We start from the raw sequence: 19,182 nt of genomic DNA, 5'->3' as shown, positions 1-19,182 counted from the left end.
CTCAAATGTGGAAGACATCCCCTTTCCAAAATTCTCATAAAATTCAGAACAAAATACAGTATAATGTCTGCGGTTCAGGGCTTCTGTAGATTAGTGCTGTGTACCTTTACAACACATCATTTCCTAAACAGATGTTCCCAGCACTACAACAGGACGCCTATGTACAATTCAGGAGTGTTACACCAAAACATCTGTTGGTTTCCTCAAAGAGTAGACATAATTTACAATAGCTGAGTAATCAAATCAAGCATTTTGTTGAGTTGAAGCTGTGTGTTAAATATTCAGAGTGTTTTCTTAGCTTCTGAAAGTGCCTTCATACTCCATGAATGCTCTGCATGTATGTGAACACCACATTTTCAAAAATTCATTTTGCAAAAATAAGGCAGAACACCACCACAAATGTTAGATTTGTTAAAAACAGACATCTAGTCTTTGGTGCTGTCATTTTTTTTGATATAACATGGTAAAGATGGCACCAAATGTATTTTTTCCATTTTTAACACTTAGAATCTTGTAGAGCGTTCATCACACAGGCTCAGTTTTAAAATACAAAGTACACAGTGTGTGGGAAGGTGTATGTTCAATATCAAACCTCTGTCTTTGAAAATGCACTTTCCACAGTCCTTCAAAGATGCCCTCATATTTGAAGAGTCGAATTTTTGAGCAAATTCAAGTCCCCTGTGATAAATCTGTGATAAACCAAAAGCACATGTGTAAAAGTCCAGATTCTACAAGTACATTTGTCAAATTTTAACTCTGGAAAATTTGAAGGACCGACCTTAAATAGTTTTTTAGATACAGTAATCTGAAAGTGGCTCCTTGGAAAATTCTGCTCAAAACAGGTCAGGGGGAGTTGACAAAATACTTTTTAATGACAAAACTATAACAGGTTATAAGGAGCTAAAATTTTGAACTTTTTCTATTGAAAAGTGTATGAATCTCTTAGAATTTTTTCAGTCCAATCTGAGATGGTTGGGTGAGGGCATTCGGAGATTTGGCGTGGAATAGCTCATTTAGAAAAGTTAAAATATAAAAAAATTTGAACAATTGCAGGTTTAGGTTAGGTTTTAGGGTTTAGGGTTTGAATTAAGTTAGGGATTAGGGGTCAGGGCTAGGTTATGGGTTAGAGCAGAGGTCTTCAACAGGAGGTCATGATCCCAAAGGGGGTCGCAGAGGCACTGCAGAGGGTGCACGAAATCTTTGGTTGATTAAACTTTTTTTCTTTTTTTTTTTAAATATTTCTTAATTTTTGAAGTTTGCGGATGAACTGGTTTTCAGTGGGTTCTGTGTTTGCTCCTTCTTCGTCTGTCTCTCTCATCATCCCCTCATCTCTCGCTCCCTGTCAAACTGCAAACACATCGTTTTTTCTACTCCACTACATTTTGAACAGGAGTGAAAGTATGTTTTTGTTATTGTTTGAGACAAGCTGAAAAGGTTGAGGGGTTTATTTATATCAAGTTCATAATTGGGGCAAACAAAAATATACTAATTAAAACAGCTAGCCTTGAAAATACAATTAATTTGTTTGTTCCTGAAAAACAAAATTCAGCATAAATCTCTATCAAAATCATCATCATCATCTTCATATGTAAAATCACAATTAAAAAGACACATTCTCTTCACATATCTTTTATTTGAAGTTTTGAACCCTCAGTTTACTTAGGAGTTGTTCTTGGCGTGGCTCATGAGCACAAGCATAGCCTCCCACGTCTCCGCAGCTGTGGGGATGATCTGAGTGGCTGGCAGGAGGAAACCATATCTGCCTGTGTCTCTCAGCTCAAAAGTGTAAGAGTATTTGATGCCCACGTTATAGGTCCAGTCAATGGTGCCACCGCTAGCTTGGTCTGCAATCAGAGGAAAGGGATTATTTATAAGTGAACTTGCAGGTATTGTTAAAGGGCTGTGCCATTTTTTTTTTTTTTTTTTTTTTTTACATGTAATTTCCATGGTTTTGTTCTAGTACTGATATAGTGTAAAAGCAGCTGTGACATCACTATGGGGGTGATCTACATCTATCTTTATTGGTGGAATGTTCATCAGTTACCATGGAAAACAAAATGGATTTAAACAGCACATTTTCAGGAGCTTCTGATCAGTACAAGAGTTCAAGATGCTGTTTGATTTTCAACAAAAAGCTGAGAGTGACTAAATCAGTCTCAGATTACCTCCCATGTTGTAGTTCCAGCCAAGTCAGATTGTGTTAAAACAAAGCTCATGTTCAAGTCTGACTTGAGTAACAGAGCAGTGCTTTCAGTAGATGTAGATAACATCAGCTGCAAAGTACCAATGACAGTAATGGAACAAATCTATAAAACTCTACAAAACCGGAGCCATACCTCTCTCCATCTTTGCACTAAACACAAGTGGAGTTAATAGGATTGACTGAGAGTCAGGAGGAGCAGGACCATGCCTCAGACTCTCCTGGCTCCTCTCCAGTGTCCACAGCTCAGATCAACCACACCTTCAGTTATCCAAAAGCACTATTTAGACAGGCCTATCCCAACAGCAGTGTTTGTCTCTCTCGTCCCCCTCCCTCCAGCCCTGTGTCTCTTGTTCATCCTTCAGCCTGAGACTTCATCTGCAAAGGAGGGTGAGTCCTGAATCAGCTGGGGTGACCACCTGAGACAGAGCCCCTCTCTTGAGTCTCGTCCCGGCTATGACATCTATCAATCGTCCATAAATCTCTTTGCTCGTGAATACATACTACATATATCTACATAGTTTGTACTCACTTCTCCTGATGTAAATGTGTGTGTTATTGTAGTTGAGTATATAGTATTGTAGAGTATTGTAGTACTCACAGATGACGTTGATGATGCTGCCGTACTTGTACCTGGTTCCATAGACAGCGGTCAGAGCGTTGACGGCCTTCTCAGCCAGAGCGTGCTGAGGACACACAGATTACAAAACAGTTGTAGTAGTAGTAGAAGTAGTAGTACGTGTATCTGTTCAAGTACATGAGCACTAGTTTTTTTGGGTCAGCTTAGACTACAAAACTTCACAAAGATACCTTATCCTGTCTCCCTGATCTTAGGTGGATGAGCCAGTCAGAGAAGTACATTGTCTATTTGTGTCAAAACAATCATGGCGGCTAAGGGTGAAAAAGGACAAAAAATAACCCAGAAAAATAAAAAGTGTTTGAGAGTGCTCTTGGTGTACATGTTTATAAGTAGTGACAGCAGCATTAGTAACAGTAGCAGCAGTAGTAGTAGTACCAGTATGTCTGTCATGATAACACATTTTGAAGCACGATATATCACAACAGAGAAATATTGTGATACACGATAATGCTGAAATTACTTCATGCCACTATCACAAAGCAGGATAATCCCAGTAAACCAGTGCTTCTCAAATAGTGGGGCTCCGTCAAGGGGGGCGCGTTTGACCTCGGGGAACATGCTTTTTTATTTTTTTATTTTGATTTTTTTTTACTGTCCTAGAATAAAGTGCAATTGCACTTCCACTACGTTAGGGGGCAGTGGCGCTCTCATTGGCAGAGTGTGTGCAGGGAGCATTCGCTCGGTGGTGTAGGAGTTTTTTTTTGCACTGAGCATGCGTGCTTTGCACACAGCACAGAGTTTGAGTATGAAGTGTAGACACGAAGTGTAGCAGACCCTCAAGTGACACCATGAAAAAATATTTAACAGGGATGAGAAGACAGGCGGAGAGAGACGGAGATAAAGAGACAAACGAAAATCTCCCGAAAGCTAAGACGAGGAAATATGACGAAGCGTATGTAGCGCTTGGCTTCACTGTGACTACGGTGGGAGACGAGGAAAGACCGGTGTGCTTACTGTTGGTTAATGTTGGTGATCAGTTTGAATGCATTATTATTTATTGATTTTATGTAATTTTATTTTTCAGTATCCTATGGTTTGACATGGTCAGTCAAAAAAATTTTATAGTTTAAATAAGGATTTAATTTTATTTTTGAATTTCAGATGCACTTTAAATCTTTTCTGTTACAGTTAATAAAGCTGTTCTTTGTTGTCAGTTGGTCCATATTTCTTTTTTTTATTCTCTTATACGTTAATAAGGATACAGTGTTATGCAGAGGTGTACTTATAACAATTTTATAGACAAATGATACTATTTATAGTCACGCGGGGGGCGCGAGATGTTTTATTCTTCCTAGGGGGGGCATGACAGAAAATAATTGAGAAGCACTAGTAAACCAAATTTGAAATACACTGTATCATTATAAGTCATGATCTGCAAAAATAAATGGCCGAATGAACTAATAATTAGCCATAAAAGTTGTTTATTCAACCCTTGACAGGTCAAATCTTACATTACATAAAAATTACAAACATTTCTCTACTTTTGCAAAGAAACTGTGCACATGATAAATATTGAGCCCCAAAATATATTGTTCCATCTTTCATATATTTAACGATAAGTCGATATAGTAATTATCGTGACAGGCCATAGTAATAGTCATAGTAGTAGTTTAATAGTAATAGTAAAAGTAATAGTAATAGTACTCACCAGCTCAGCCTGGTCCTTCACTGGAGTAGCGGTGTACCCGTAGGGGTACATGAGCATCTGGGAGTAGGCGTGGATGGAGACAAACTCTTTGATGTTTCCGTGTTGCAGAACAAAGTCCACAATGGCCTTCACCTCAGACTCAGAGTGAGGGCTGGGGCCACGGTAAGTCTCAGTGCAGGGACTGGAACTGGACCCAGGACCTGGATCAGAGACAAACAGGGATTGGACCAGAGACAAGACCAAACACCAGAGAGTCCAGGGTTTAGACCAGAAAGAGACCAGATGTAAACTATACCAAAGACCAGAGAGGCCAGGGTTTAGACCAGAGAGGGACCAGAAACAAAACCAGAGACTAGACCAGAAACCAGAGAGACAAGACCAGAGACCAGAGAGACCAGACCAGAGACAAGACCAGAGACCAGATAGACCAGACCAGAGACAAGACCAGAGACCAAAGAGACTAGACCAGAGACAAGACCAGAGACCAAAGAGACTACACCAGAGACAAGACCAGAGACCAAAGAGACTACACCAGAGACAAGACCAGAGACCAAAGAGACTAGACCAGAGACAAGACCAGAAACCCGATAGACCAGACCAGAGACAAGACCAGAGACCAGAGAGACTAGACCAGAGACAAGACCAGAGATCAGAGAGACCAGGGTTTAGACCAGAGAGAGACTAGAGACCAGACCAACCAGGTTTAAACTAGTTTAGACCAAAGTCCAGAGAGAGACCAGAGACAGAACCAAATTTAGAACTAAACCTGGACCGTAAAAGGACTAAACCGGGACTCAAACCAGATCAAACCAGGCCTATGAGGATTAAAATGAGCTAAGGACACTCAAAGCTCTTAACTGCATCATATAGTCATTTCACATACGGTGGTTGTCAGCTCCAAATGCAGCCACAGCTGCCCTGGGACAGACACAGGCTCCCTCCCACCAACATTCACACACACGCACACACAAGCACACACACGCACACACACACACCACATTCATACTAGTATAATGTCAATAAGGTGTGACCACAAGGAAAATAATATGAGTTCACCTCCGAATCCAGCGTCCCAGTTCCTGTTGGGGTCGACTCCCACACAGCTGGATCCGGGGTTGGGCTTCCTGGTCTTACGCCACATGCGGTTCTGCACAGAATGAACAATTATTATTTATGAAATGATTTATTTAATCACTGAATTTGACTGTGAATGGGTGTGTGTTCCTTAGGAGTAAGACTGGGTTTTAGCTCAGGTTAGATTGTGATTAGACTACTAGAGAGACCTTACGTAACCTTAGACCTTATGTAAGGCTCAGGCATGTAAAATGGAGGTACTTACAGAAGAGTGTAGCTTATGATGGTATTGTTAAATTAAAGTGTACTGACAGAGGAGTGGGTGTAGGTTAAGTAAGATGGAGGTACTGCAGCAAGATTGTATGTAGATAATGTAAGGTGTAGTTACTCACAGAGGGTGTAGGTTAAGTAAGATGGAGGTCAGGTGGGTGAGACATGGGTGAAGGTAATGTAAAATCTAGTTAGTAACAGAGGAGTGGGTGTAGGTTTTGTAAAATGGAGCGACTCACAGAAGAGTAGTGTAGCTAATGTAAGGTGTATTTACTGACACAGGAATGGTTGTAGGTAAGGTAAAGGTAAAATTAAATTACTCACATTACTGTGGGTGAACTGATATCCATCGGGGTTGGTGACAATCTCCAGGAAGATGTCCATTTTGTCCAGGATGGAGGTGAGGACGGTCTCTTTTCCATAATCCTGGGCGATCTGAGAAAAGACGAGGAGAAGATGGTATACTAGAAGGTGAAAAATAGTATCACTAATGTCTGTGTAACCCCTCAGTCATACAGATGGGTTCCATTGCAAGAAAATTGAGTTCTGTTAGGTTTTTAAGAGTGAATAGGAGAGGCTTTTTTAGTTCCGTCATCTGTCTCTAACTTATATATGTTTGAAAGGAGGAGCAAACTAGCCTGATTCATCAGCCAGTTTCACTTTGTGGAAAATGTCTGACCTCGCAGCATTAGGATTCATTCACAAGACGGTAGGCAGGTACTTTTTTATTTAACCAATTGCTGCTATTTGGTCGTGACATATGTAATGTGCCAAATCCCTTAGGAAGAAGGGCAATAATGTCTTTCCCCTTGATAAAATTCACCAAACATTCTCTTTAAATCCTCGATCTTTGTTTACTGTTGTGCTGTACCACAAGAGTCAGACAGGCTCTTGAGTTTGACATCACTTCACAGCTCTTTGCTGATTGGCCGGTGCATGGTCTATAACTTCTAGGGTTCTTGCAAACCATCTAATGTATTCTGATTCCTGACCTGTCGCTGGAGAGAAATGAAATTGAGCGGAGGCACTAGATGGTGCCAACCTGGCTAGGAGCTAACTACACTGAAACTACCTAAACTGATATTTAACAAAATGACTTGCAGAACGCAGTTAGAAATGAGGAAGCTACTTGGATGAGTGACAAAATGTATTCACTCTTAAAATCTTCGTGCAGTTGACAGATTTCTGTTTTCTTTGGCAATGACCATAATGCCATAATTTCTTTCAGCTTGCTGTTATTGTCGATATTTTGAGGACTAATTTTGACAATTGAAATTTCCAACTTAGTTTGTGCTGAAAATACTTTGAACTTGGAGGCAGTTGTTTCATGTGAATAGGCTCAGTATTTACAGAGATCTTAGTTAATGAGATGTACCTTCTTGGCGAACCAGGTTCCGCTGGCCTGAGTGACCCATTCTCTGGAGTGAATTCCGGTGTCGATCCAGATGGCGGGGCGGTTGGTTCCTCCGGTGCTGAACTGAATAGACATAAAAACACAATTTTTAAAATTATTGTTTCATCATTTTTATATTATTTGAAGTGGTTTCAGTTTTTGTTTTTCACCTTGAGCACGCTGAGAGGGCGTCCTTCGTAGCTCTGTCCGATCACGAGCTTACTGACCAGGTTGGGGTACTCAGAGACCAGCATGTCCTGGAAACTGTACAGCTGCAAGCAGGACAGAAACAGGAAGAATTACACAAATCATATAATACACAGTAACTTATCTCAGGTCTTAAGCTACATTCAACACAAAAACACCTCTAGTTGGTTGCCTTTGCCTTTGAGATCAGATGCTTGAAAAATGTAGAATTTCATCAAATGTTCAGTTTTTCGAACTCCGCTGTTTGACGAATGCTCAAGAATCACCTGATCAAATGTTTGAAACGCATTGTAGAAACTTTGGACTAGTCTAAAAATAAAATAATTGGTCAGCTTGGACCACAACTGTAGAGTGTGGTGTGTGAGTGATTGGAAGGGCTGATGGTGCAGAATGTTGTTCCTTCAGAAATGGCATGGTATCTATTTTTGTTGTTTCACATGTTGTTTACCTCAGAGATGGGGTGGTAATGCTTTTTGTTGTTTTTTTACATGTCAGTAGCTGTTGTTGTTTACTTGTTTACCTCAGAAAGAGTGCGGTAGCTGTTGATGCTTACTTGTTTACCTCATCAAGGGTGTGGTATCTGGCGTAGTCAAAGCTGTCTGTGTTTTTGGCTGCACCAGCACGAGCAGCGGACTCCATCTCCTTCTGCTCCTCGTCCAAAATGGCCTGAGCAAAATCAAGAACAGAGATACAGGATTTTGAGCTAAAGGAACAAAATCACACAAATGTTACTTACTATCCATGCTATAGTGTTGTGAGATTTCTCAGTACAGTAAAATGGCAAAACTGAAGTGTAATGAAGTGCTTTGTTGTAGTTGATTCTGTACCTGCAGGTCCTCGATCATGGTCTCAAAGCTGATCTCCCATGAGTCCAGATACTCTTTGACCTGGTCCAAGGTCTCAGCTGGGACTCTGATGTCGACGGGAGAGGACACATCGGTCACATCTCTCCAGAAGTCCAGCTGGGAAACAAATACAAGACTTATGATTCATGACTTGGTTGGTTTTCAAGTTTTCAAGGCTCAAACAGTGAGAGATACAGGACGACACAGATAATGTGTCAAAGATAATACTCCCTACATCTGTACAACAACTCACCCTTATGTAACAGATAATACTCCCTACAACTGTACAACAGCTCACCCTTTTGTAACAGATAATACTCCCTACAACAGTACAACAACTCACCCTTATGTAACAGATAATACTCCCTACAACAGTACAACAACTTACTCTTATGGAACAGATAATACTCCCTACAACTAGTACAGCAACTCACTCGTATGTAAGAGACAATACTCCCTACAACTGCACAACAACTCACTCTTATGGAACAGATAATACTCCCTACAATAGTACAACAACTCAGTCTTATAGAGCAGATAATACTCCCTACAACTGTACAACAACTCACCCTTATGTGACATATAATACTCCCTACAACTGTACAACAACTCACTCTTATGTAACAGATAATACTCCCTACAACTGTACAACAACTCACCCTTATGTAACAGATAATACTCCCTACAATAGTACAACAACTCAGTCTTATAGAGCAGATAATACTCCCTACAACTGTACAACAACTCACTCTTATGTAACAGATAATACTCCCTACAACTGTACAACAACTCACTCTTATGTAACAGATAATACTCCCTACAACTGTACAACAACTCACTGTTATGTAACAGATAATACTCCCTACAACTGTACAACAACTCACCCTTATGTAACAGATAATACTCCCTACAACTGTACAACAGCTCATCCTTTTGTAACAGATAATACTCCCTACAACAGTACAACAACTCACCCTTATGTAACAGATAATACTCCCTACAACAGTACAACAACTTACTCTTATGGAACAGATAATACTCCTTACAACTGTACAGCAACTCACTCGTATGTAATAGATAATACTCCCTACAACTGCACAACAACTCACTCTTATGGAACAGATAATACTCCCTACAATAGTACAACAACTCAGTCTTATAGAACAGATAATACTCCCTACAACTGTACAACAACTCACCCTTATGTGACATATAATACTCCCTACAACTGTACAACAACTCAGTCTTATGGAACAGATAATACTCCCTACAACTGTACAACAACTCACCCTTATGTCAAAGATAATACTCCCTACAACTGCACAACAACTCACCCTCATGTGACATATAATACTCCCTACAACTGTACAACAACTCACTCTTATGGAACAGATAATACTCCCTACAACTGTACAACAACTAACCCTTATGTTTCTGTCATCATATCATCTTTGTGCTGTTTCCTTATGACCTCTTGTATATAACTGCGATATACTGTATTTATATAACTATATTTATATCTTTTTGCTTTACTTATACATACATATAATTATGCATTATTTGACTGTCTCTTACTATTTTTCCTACTTATGTAGAATGTCTTTATCTTTTTTCTATTAGTTATTATATTATATTGTGATGTGTGAGCTTCTGTGTCCAAATAATTGCCCTTGTGGATAAGAAAAGTTCATCTTAGTTTGGTGGGATAATACCTGTGGAAAATATGACTCAGGTTTCATGTGGCCGTTTGTGAAGAAAAGTTGGGGAAAAGTAGCACTGAGTTCTGTGGAAACACTTTCAGGCTGTACTGATTCTCTTCATAGTAGGGGTGTGCAAACATATCGTGATACTAAATTTGGTGATACAGTATCGTTATTATGAGCTGCTATATTGAGTATTTTTATTTATTTAAAAAAAAAATTGTGACTTTTGTTGCTTATTTAGTGGAAGGAGTGGAAGCTAATATGAAATACATGTAGTGGTTTAACAAGAAATACTGTTGCTAAAATGTATTTGCAGCAGTTTATTAGAATATCATGTGCAGTGTATTGATTATCACATGTATAGCAATTTTGTGATAATGTCGTATTGTGAGCCGTGTATCGTGTATCATATCGAATCGTGAGAGACTGTGATTCCCAGCCCTTCTCCCTTAGTGAGCCAGTGGAAATGAGTCTTATGTGACTTTTCTAGAGGATGGTCTCCAAGGAGGTGTTATTGCCTTGTCTGTAATATTCCACAGTATGGCATTACTAACTTTTTTTTGTATGTATGTTTGTGAGGAATACCAGATAGATACAAGCATTATGCCCTACTTTGGAACATTCCAGGAGACATGCAGGCAGTGCCTTCTCACCAGAAATGTTAGTTTTGTTTAATCCTTCAGGAATGTTCCACAAAATGGCATCAAACTTAAAAATCCAGATGGAGACGAGCAGGTGACTCCAACAAAAAAGAATTTGTGCAATAAAAACGCCTGCAATTAAATAAAATGAAAGCTAGATGAGTTCATTCCAGGCTGTGGAATTTTCCATATTGTCATGAGACTGAGGGGCCAGAGCACCCACACACGTCTCTGAGCACCCACATGAATCTCCCTTGACCTTATATTGATCTGTGTGCGCTTACAATAGCCTATAACATAACTGTGTACAATGCAAAAGGGATGTAACAATCACAATACGCATCTCATGGTATGATATTTATTTAAACATTTTGTAGAAACAAACAGAACTGTAATAGGATACTTTTTGCTTGCTACGTTGATAAGACTTTGGTGTGAATCATTATTGTTATAATCCCAAGAATTCAAGTAATAACATATTTCTTAATGTTGTCTGCACTGAATCATGGGATATGTAGTTCCCTATGTTTATTAACTGTTGCTACTACTACTTGTAATTCGATATATATTGAGACAGCAAGATATTATCGTGAGACCTTAGATGATATGACATCATGATTTTTCGGTTATTGCTGCGGTGGTGTAATGTCAGACAATATTTGAGGCCGATCGAGTTCGGACAAGGACGGGGGGAGGTGCATGTGTGGAAAGAAATTTTGACCCAAGGCCCGGTACCAGTGAGGGGTTGGGGACCACTGGTCAATGGGACATTAAGAGCGAGGACACCAGAGGGACAACAATGTGAGGAAGTCTGAACGGACAACACATAAATAATGTAGACCTGCTGTTCGTGAATGTCCCGTGCATGTTCACCACTACTGAAGGGGAGTGCATGAGAAACACATGGTGAAATATGTGTGTCTGTGTGAAAGAGCACTTGAAAAAATATAAAATGCTGCCTATGCCCTCAACTGGGTCTACAGGGGGGCAATAATGTCACTCATTTTAAGCGTGTAAATACTGTCACTCATTTTAGGCATGGAAATACTGTCACTCATTTTAAGCGTGTAAATACTGTCACTCATTTTAGGCATGTAAATACTGTCACTCATTTTAAGCGTGTAAATACTGTCACTCATTTTAGGCGTGTAAATACTGTCACTCATTTTAGGCATGTAAATACTGTCACTCATTTTAAGCGTGTAAATACTGTCACTCATTTTAGGCGTGTAAATACTGTCACTCATTTTAAGCATGTAAATACTGTCACTCATTTTAAGCTGGTAAATACTGTCACTCACTTTAGGCGTGTAAATACTGTCACTCACTTTAGGCGTGTAAATAGTGTCACTCATTTTAAGCGTGTAAATACTGTCACTCATTTTAAGCGTGTAAATACTGTCACTCATTTTAAGCGTGTAAATAGTGTCACTCATTTTAAGCGTGTAAATACTGTCACTCATTTTAAGCGTGTAAATACTGTCACTCATTTTAAGCGTGTAAATACTGTCACTCATTTTAAGTGTGTAAATACTGTCACTCATTTTAGGTGTGTAAATACTGTCACTCATTTTAGGTGTGTATAATATTGTCACTTAGCAGAAAATAGAAGAAGTATATGCACCCCTTTGAAACTCTTTTATACCCCTAGGCAGTCTGGTCTGGACCAGAGTCTGCCTCTACCTGAAAAGTTCCACAGTGTAGCTTTAAACTGTGTGTGTACCTGGTTTTCAAACACCTGCTCCAGCTCCTTGATCAAAGCCAACTGAGTCTTATCTTTGGCCTGGATCCTCAGGACCTGGTGACTGCAAAAACATAAGGAAAATGATTAATGTTACTACTACTACTACTACTATTAACTGTACATTCACATAGGTATTGTGCATGAAGTGTCTTGCCCAAGGACACAACCACAGAATGCAATGCTGACTTACAGTATCAAACCACAAACCGTCCTGCTAATGGCCAAACAGCTCTATAGGTTGTGTCACTGCTGCCAAAACATACACGTACACCATTTTGTGCAACATTTGATTGCTAGACACTTCCTGTTCCATAAAAAGGCAATAAAAAACTAACTAATTTAAACAGCAAACAGAAACGTGTGCTCTGCCGAATCTGTGTCAATAAGAGCAGAGGAGCAGAGTGGACTTTGGATGGTTATAAACGGAATCATTACAGTTTAATTAACAATAAAAATGACATGAAAACAAATAATTCCATAATAAATGTACACAATTCATTCAAGAAATTTTCATTTGTTTACCACTTTGACAATAGTCTTAATTTCTCATCATTTTCATACGTAACTTTAGCTTTAAAAAGAGTACAGAAATATAAAATTGATATTCAAATGTGTCTAATTAGAAATGAATTAGTAAGTCTATTACTTTCAATTAAAAATGCCCTATTCTGGTGAAGGGTCCATCACTTTTGTCTCATGAAAAATAATGTTCCACAGTATGGTATTAAACTTTAATTAATTTATTCAGTTCAGTGTTTTTATACTCAAAGATTTCTGCTTGTCTCTGTGGAGATTGCCACGTTTAATGCCATTTTGAGGAACATTGAAGTAAAGCAACATTTCCATGGAAACAAGTGCCTTCGGGCCAAATAAGGGTTAGGTTTGTGGAGATGCAAGCTCGCTCACTGTAAGGATGCAGGTTTTTTATGTTTTTAACCTCTATAAGAGATTGCCACATATAATGCCATTTTGAGGAAATAAAGTAAAGCAACATTTCCATGGAAACAAGCGCCTTCGGGCCAAATAAGGGGCAGGTTTGTGGAGATGCAAGCTCGCTCACAGTACTGATGCATGTTTTTTTATGGTTTTAACCTCTATAAAACATCTATAATGATAAAAACACACCTTTATTTTAGTCTATTCTTGGCCCAAGTTACATACTGTGGCTTTAAATCCCCAAAATGATAGAGAGAAAACATTTTTTACATTATTTTAACCACAAAACATATTGAATAGAACGTTTTGGTTCCTCCATCTAAAATGTGACATACTGCCCTTAATTAGATTACACATATACATATACACATACATATACAAAATATAATAAAATACCAAATATCAGCATACATTTTAAGTAAATTTTAACATAAATATACAACTTTTCATTTCATAATTTTAATTTCAAACCATTGAACTGAAATGAATGTTTAATCTGGTGTGTGTGCGTGTGTGTGCGTGTGTGTGTGTGTGTGTGTGTGTGTGTGTGTGTGTGTAAAACTAAATATAGTTTTAAGCAAGTTGTTTTTGTACCCCTCTACTTTAATACAAAAAAAAAAAAAATCAAATTCATAATGTTAAAATATAAAATTAATCACTTAAACAAATTTATTTTTCTTATATTATTGTGTGGTTTAATGTGTGGTTGTAAAATAAAAACATTTGTAATTTTTGGACTTGATGAGCTGTATATAGAGCCTTACCCATGGAAGGTCTCCTTGGCCAGAGCAGCGCACACCAACACAGTAAGTAATAGCAAGGACCTCATGGCAGGAGCAGACAGGTGCCAACAGGAGCAGGGAAGCGTGCCGTGAGGGGCCTCCTTTATACCTGAGGCTGGGTCATGTGACTACAGAAAGGTCATGTGATCACGCACGGCTGCTTCATTCCCACAAACAAGAAACAGAGATATCAGGGTGAATTCTGATCACCAATGTTATTCTGAGCTGATATTACACAATTTTCTAATCTATGTTACAATGTTGTTTCTTCATCACAAACAGACCTGGAGTGGTGTTTTTTTTTGTTGTTTTGTTTGTTTGTTTGTTTCATTCACACAAGTTTAATGCACAAACCCTGCAGATTTAGTCTTCTCTCAAACAGAAAACACTCCTGTTCCACCTTGTGATGTCATGTGGTAATACAGGAAATGCTTCACTGTTTTCAAACTCCACACACCTTCACTAGAATCATTTGGATTATTTCAAGCCTGAAATTTCCATTAACTATTGAACAAATGGTAAAAAAGGTGAAACCACTACATGACATCACAAGGTGGAAGAGAGCATTAAGTTAAAACCATAATTTGGAACATTCTCCATGCAGATAGATATATTTTAAGCCGTAATGTGTAATATATGCTCTATTCACAATTACGTCACAAACCAGGAAGTTAGTAATGGCCCTGTCACACCTTGACGATTCAGCCATGCCAACGTATCAGAATTTCCCTAAAACTTATCTATGTTTTTGTTCAATTTTGTGCGTATACATAGCGTATTCGTAACGAGTTGGACGTACACATAACATATTACTTACATGTAATTACATACAATACACGGGGTCTGTTCACCATGAAGTCTGGAGGAGTACTGACGGTTTCCCCATTTTTATATACTAATTTCCCTACATGATGCCAATACGCCATTATATGAGAGCTATAAGTTCTGTGGTTGTCAAATACGTCTGCATACGTCAATATGAGTTGGAGGTAAGTTTGATATAAGTTACACGTAGGTTCAAAGTACATCACTCATAAGTCATGGGTACACTAGACATTATCTCAGCATATTTGAACTTACAGGTAACTTACAATTAATGTGTGTGAACGTATGTCAACGATTGCACAACTTATGTACAACTTATGGCCCACGTATGCAGGATGTATAAGCACACACTGACATATATCGAGAAATTTTAAGCATGCTCAAAATTTTTCTATGATCTTGCCGTTATATCGACGTATGCCATCATGCTTCAGCATTCCAACTGTCTCCCTGGTTTGTGGCGTAAGTGTAAATAAAGCCTATTACAGCCAAAGGAACAACATTTCCATGGAAACAAGCTCCTCCAGGTCAAATAAGAGTCATGTTTGTGGAGGTGCAAGCTCACTCCCAGTAAAGATGCACGTTTCTCAAAGGTGTACTGTGTAACTTTTCTGGTGCAGGATCCATCAAACACTTCTCTATCTGGAGATGTTATTGCTTTGTCTGGAATGTTTCACAGTATGGCCTTAACCTTAAATTAACCTTAAACCTAAATTAAACCTTAAAATTAAATCTTCATGGAGACTAAACCAGACCGAGTTACAGGTCAGATCTGCGGAGAGGTGACCCCACTCACAGTCAAAATGCCTGTGCCTATTTTTTTGGTATTTTGAGCTATAAAACCACCTGTAATTGAATAGATATAAAATAGAGCTGTTTAATGTCATATTGTGGAACATTATAGGTGGCGCAATGACATATCCACAGAACCAAGCAGGCCACGGACCCTCAACTAAAAAGTTATAAAGTACACCTTTAAAAAACATCCATTATGAAAAACAAGAAAGGTGCATACTGTGGTTTTGAGAAGAAAAATCAGAAATAAGCAAATTTTGCATTATTTTAACTGCACAACCATTATAAAAAGTGACAAAGTGTTTTATATTTAGTCAAATTTTAGCTATTGCACGCATTTTGAAAGCGTTGCAAAATGAAAAAGATAAGATAAGTTCAAACCAAGTGAAAAAAAACAGCTGTGTACAGGTGTAAGATTCACAGAAACTTACCGTAACTTGGAGCTGGTTCAGAGGAGGTACATTTCCTCTTTGAACATTTCTGGTTTGAAAACACAATGACCGAGCAGTTCCTTAATCTGCAAAGTCAAACAAGGAAATCAAATGTGACAAGATATGAGGGTAAGAAAAAGAAAAAAATTAATAATTACAATAAGAAAAAGAATATTGGGGGGTTGGGGGTTCGTCACTTGTGTGTTTCTATGGAAATGTCACTGCTCTGTCTGGAATGTTCCACAGTGTGACATTTAACAGCTATGCCTTACATTTATTCAATTACAGGTTGTTTTATTACTAAAAATACCTACAAAAATAGGCATTCTGACTGTGAGCGAGGTTGTCTCTCCACAGATCTGATCTGTGGCTCTGGTTTGCAGAGGTGGAACCAAGTAGTTGTTTTGCAAGTCTCAAGTAAGTCTCAAGTTTTCGACCTCAAATCTGATTCAAGTCCCAAGTCAAAGACACACAAGTCCAAGTCGAGTCTCAAGTCACTGATCCATAAATCCAAGTCAAGTCCAAGTCATCTGCTTTGAGCTTCAAGTCATTTCAAGTCTTTAAATGAAAATACCAAATATATCTTAGATTTTTGCTATTTACATGAGTTTTTTTAAACTAAATTGTACTTAAAAAGTCATGGTATATTTATATATGAGTATTTATATAAGAGTTGCAGAAATGCTATTTTTTCCTTTATAAATGTCTTGTCAAGATCTAAGTGCGAATCATTACGGTTAGAATAGAAAGAATATAAGATTTAAAAGTGCTGAATAACAGTTATTTTGTCATGAATGATTATGTTTTCTGTAGTTCCCTTTGTTTTACTGTATTGTACTGTATATTACTGTATTGTACTGTATATTACTGTAGTACATTTGAGGATACCATCTCACAGTACTTCATTTACATCCAAAGTAAGAAACAGAAGGGGTAGGGACATGTTCCAGTTTGTTCCTGTAAAATGAAGCACCACATGTATCAACTGTAAAGAGAAAAGTATTTTCTAAAAACTTATATATATATTTTTTGGGAAAGCATCAAGTCTTCTCAAGTCACAGGCCTCAATTCTGAGTCAAGTCCCAAGTCAATGACCTTCAAGTCCAAGTCGAGTCCAAAGTCTTAGTCCATTTTATCAAGTCAAGTCTCAAGTCCTAAAAATAGTGACTCAACTCAAGTCATGACTTGCCAGTCTCCACATCTGCTGGTTTGTGTCTCTGTGAAGACAGAAAAGTTTAATGCCATACTGTGAAACATTCCAGACAAAGCCATAACATCACCACAAAAGTATATAACACCAGAAAAGTTACACAATGCACAATCTTTCTGGTCAGACTGTGTTAATACAAAGCTCCGACTGAGTCTAACTTGAGTAACAGAGCTTCAGACAGAGCAGTGCTTACACTTAGCTTCACACCCCCAGGGAATGTTGACGACATCAGCTGCAAAGTATCAATTAAAGTCTGAATCTTTACAAAAAAAACATATATAGTATCTTGATAAAACATGCATTCTTTCTGTGTACTTTTCTGTGTCACCTCTCCATGGAGATGCCATGCTGTCTAACATTTTAGACCATAGGTACTCAATTACAAACTCAAAAGGTCCAATTACCAAATGGACAGTGTTTCCAGGGTCCGAAAAAGTCATGGTGTATTTCCAAACTGTAGTAAATCCACATGGAACATATGAACTATGCACAAAGTACTAAATACATTACTAGATAGATAAATACTAAATACACAAAGCTAAATTGTGAGGGGGTGCTCTGCTCCCATTACTCCTGTATCACTGTCAGTGCGCATATGGCAAGTCGTTTTAACCTTTAAACACTGAACTGGATATGTATTGTAGATATCTCTAACTGAGTTTTGCCTAGTCTGTATAAGAAGAAGAAAAAAAGACTAAGGACGCGAGGACAATAGACACTAGTGAAAGGCGAAAGCAATGGGCAGTATTGATTCACGGGAAGGACAAAAGGGAAACTTTTGACTGCCTAAATCATCCCGAGTTTGTAGCGAACATTTTGTATGTGGAGCGCCATCAAAGCAAAATCCCAATCTCTCACTCAACCTTGGTTACGAATTTAAAAAGTCAACGCCAAAGCGAAAGGCACCAGCTGTTCGTCAAGAAACACCTTCCATTGCAAAGAGACCAAGACTTAATGTAATTTGTAAAACCACAAGAACAAGAAAGTGCAAGCTCAGCCTGTTTGTCTTCTGTACTTCTCACTTAAAAAAACAAGATCCCGCTTTGATGGTTCTCCACATATAAAATGTTCACTGCAAGCTCTGGATGATTTCAAAAGTTTCCTTTCCTGTAGATCAAAACTGCCCATCGGCTTCGCCTTTCACTATTTTTCAATTCCAGTCTGAAGGGAAACAGTTTGAACAGAAGTTTGGAGTCACATACATCTGATTCCCTTGTGCACCTATGGAGTTCACAAACACATTTCTCGAGCCATTTTCCACTGTTAGAACATCCAACAACCACACAATTACGATGTCCAAATCCCATAACTAAAATATGACAATATCAGAACCAGAAACAAAAGCGATATGTTTCAAAAGATTTGAAAAGATCGACTTTGTCAATAGACACATCCCACTGGGAAAACAAACATGGCAGTTTGATGCTCACTTTTTCAGAGAATCCAGACCCAGTATGCATTGCGCAGTGACTGGAAGTCCGAGATTCTTGATGTGTCTATTTACAGGTACAAGTTCTACGTTTGAAAGGTGCACTGTGTAACTTTTCTGGTGGAGGGTCCACCAACTATTTGTCTCCATGCAGATCTTACTGCTTTGTCTGGAATGTCTCACAGTGTGGTATTAAACCTTTCTATCTTCATGGAGACCAAACCAGATCAAGTTACAGGTCATTACTAATGTCATACTCATACATGACCATCAACCAAAGTTACACAGTGCACCTTAATAAATGAGCATGAATTAATTTTTTTGGTTATAAAGTTACAATGTTTGGTGCTAAACATACTGTATAACTGGAGTAAATTTTTCTTGTATTAATGCAATTTTAAAGGTGCAC

The 19,182-nt window shown here is 38.4% G+C and overlaps 1 protein-coding gene across 1 annotated transcript; it reads right to left on the bottom strand.

Moving 5' to 3' along the window:
• Positions 1 to 1,613: 1,613 nt before the first annotated feature.
• On the bottom strand, positions 1,614 to 16,150 carry cpa5 (carboxypeptidase A5). The gene is made up of 12 exons (XM_020919166.2): positions 16,135 to 16,150; positions 14,066 to 14,240; positions 12,345 to 12,426; positions 8,260 to 8,394; positions 7,994 to 8,098; positions 7,396 to 7,497; positions 7,208 to 7,309; positions 6,157 to 6,267; positions 5,545 to 5,635; positions 4,489 to 4,688; positions 2,802 to 2,886; positions 1,614 to 1,844 (listed from the first exon to the last, which is right to left on the bottom strand). Exons 2-12 carry the CDS (start codon positions 14,128 to 14,130, stop codon positions 1,660 to 1,662), a joined length of 1,263 nt encoding a protein of 420 aa, XP_020774825.1. The 5' UTR covers positions 14,131 to 14,240; positions 16,135 to 16,150; the 3' UTR covers positions 1,614 to 1,659.
• Positions 16,151 to 19,182: the final 3,032 nt, after the last annotated feature.

Source organism: Boleophthalmus pectinirostris, unplaced genomic scaffold (genome assembly GCF_026225935.1).
Source record: "Boleophthalmus pectinirostris isolate CB_2022bp ecotype Guang Dong unplaced genomic scaffold, ASM2622593v1 HiC_scaffold_2, whole genome shotgun sequence".
NCBI lineage: Eukaryota > Metazoa > Chordata > Actinopteri > Gobiiformes > Gobiidae > Boleophthalmus > Boleophthalmus pectinirostris.
Note: the sequence above shows the minus strand (reverse complement) of the source record. Positions and strands in the feature narration are given on the sequence as shown.

Excerpts from the sequence above, each read along its gene's own strand:
- cpa5 (XM_020919166.2), bottom strand. The coding sequence starts at position 14,130 with ATGAGGTCCTTGCTATTACTTACTGTGTTGGTGTGCGCTGCTCTGGCC. Across the intron at positions 4,689-5,544 it reads CTGGGACGCTGGATTCGGAG|GTCCTGGGTCCAGTTCCAGT; the intron begins GTGAACTCATAT and ends TCTCTGATCCAG. Across the intron at positions 1,845-2,801 it reads CAGCATCATCAACGTCATCT|ACCAAGCTAGCGGTGGCACC; the intron begins GTGAGTACTACA and ends CTCTGATTGCAG.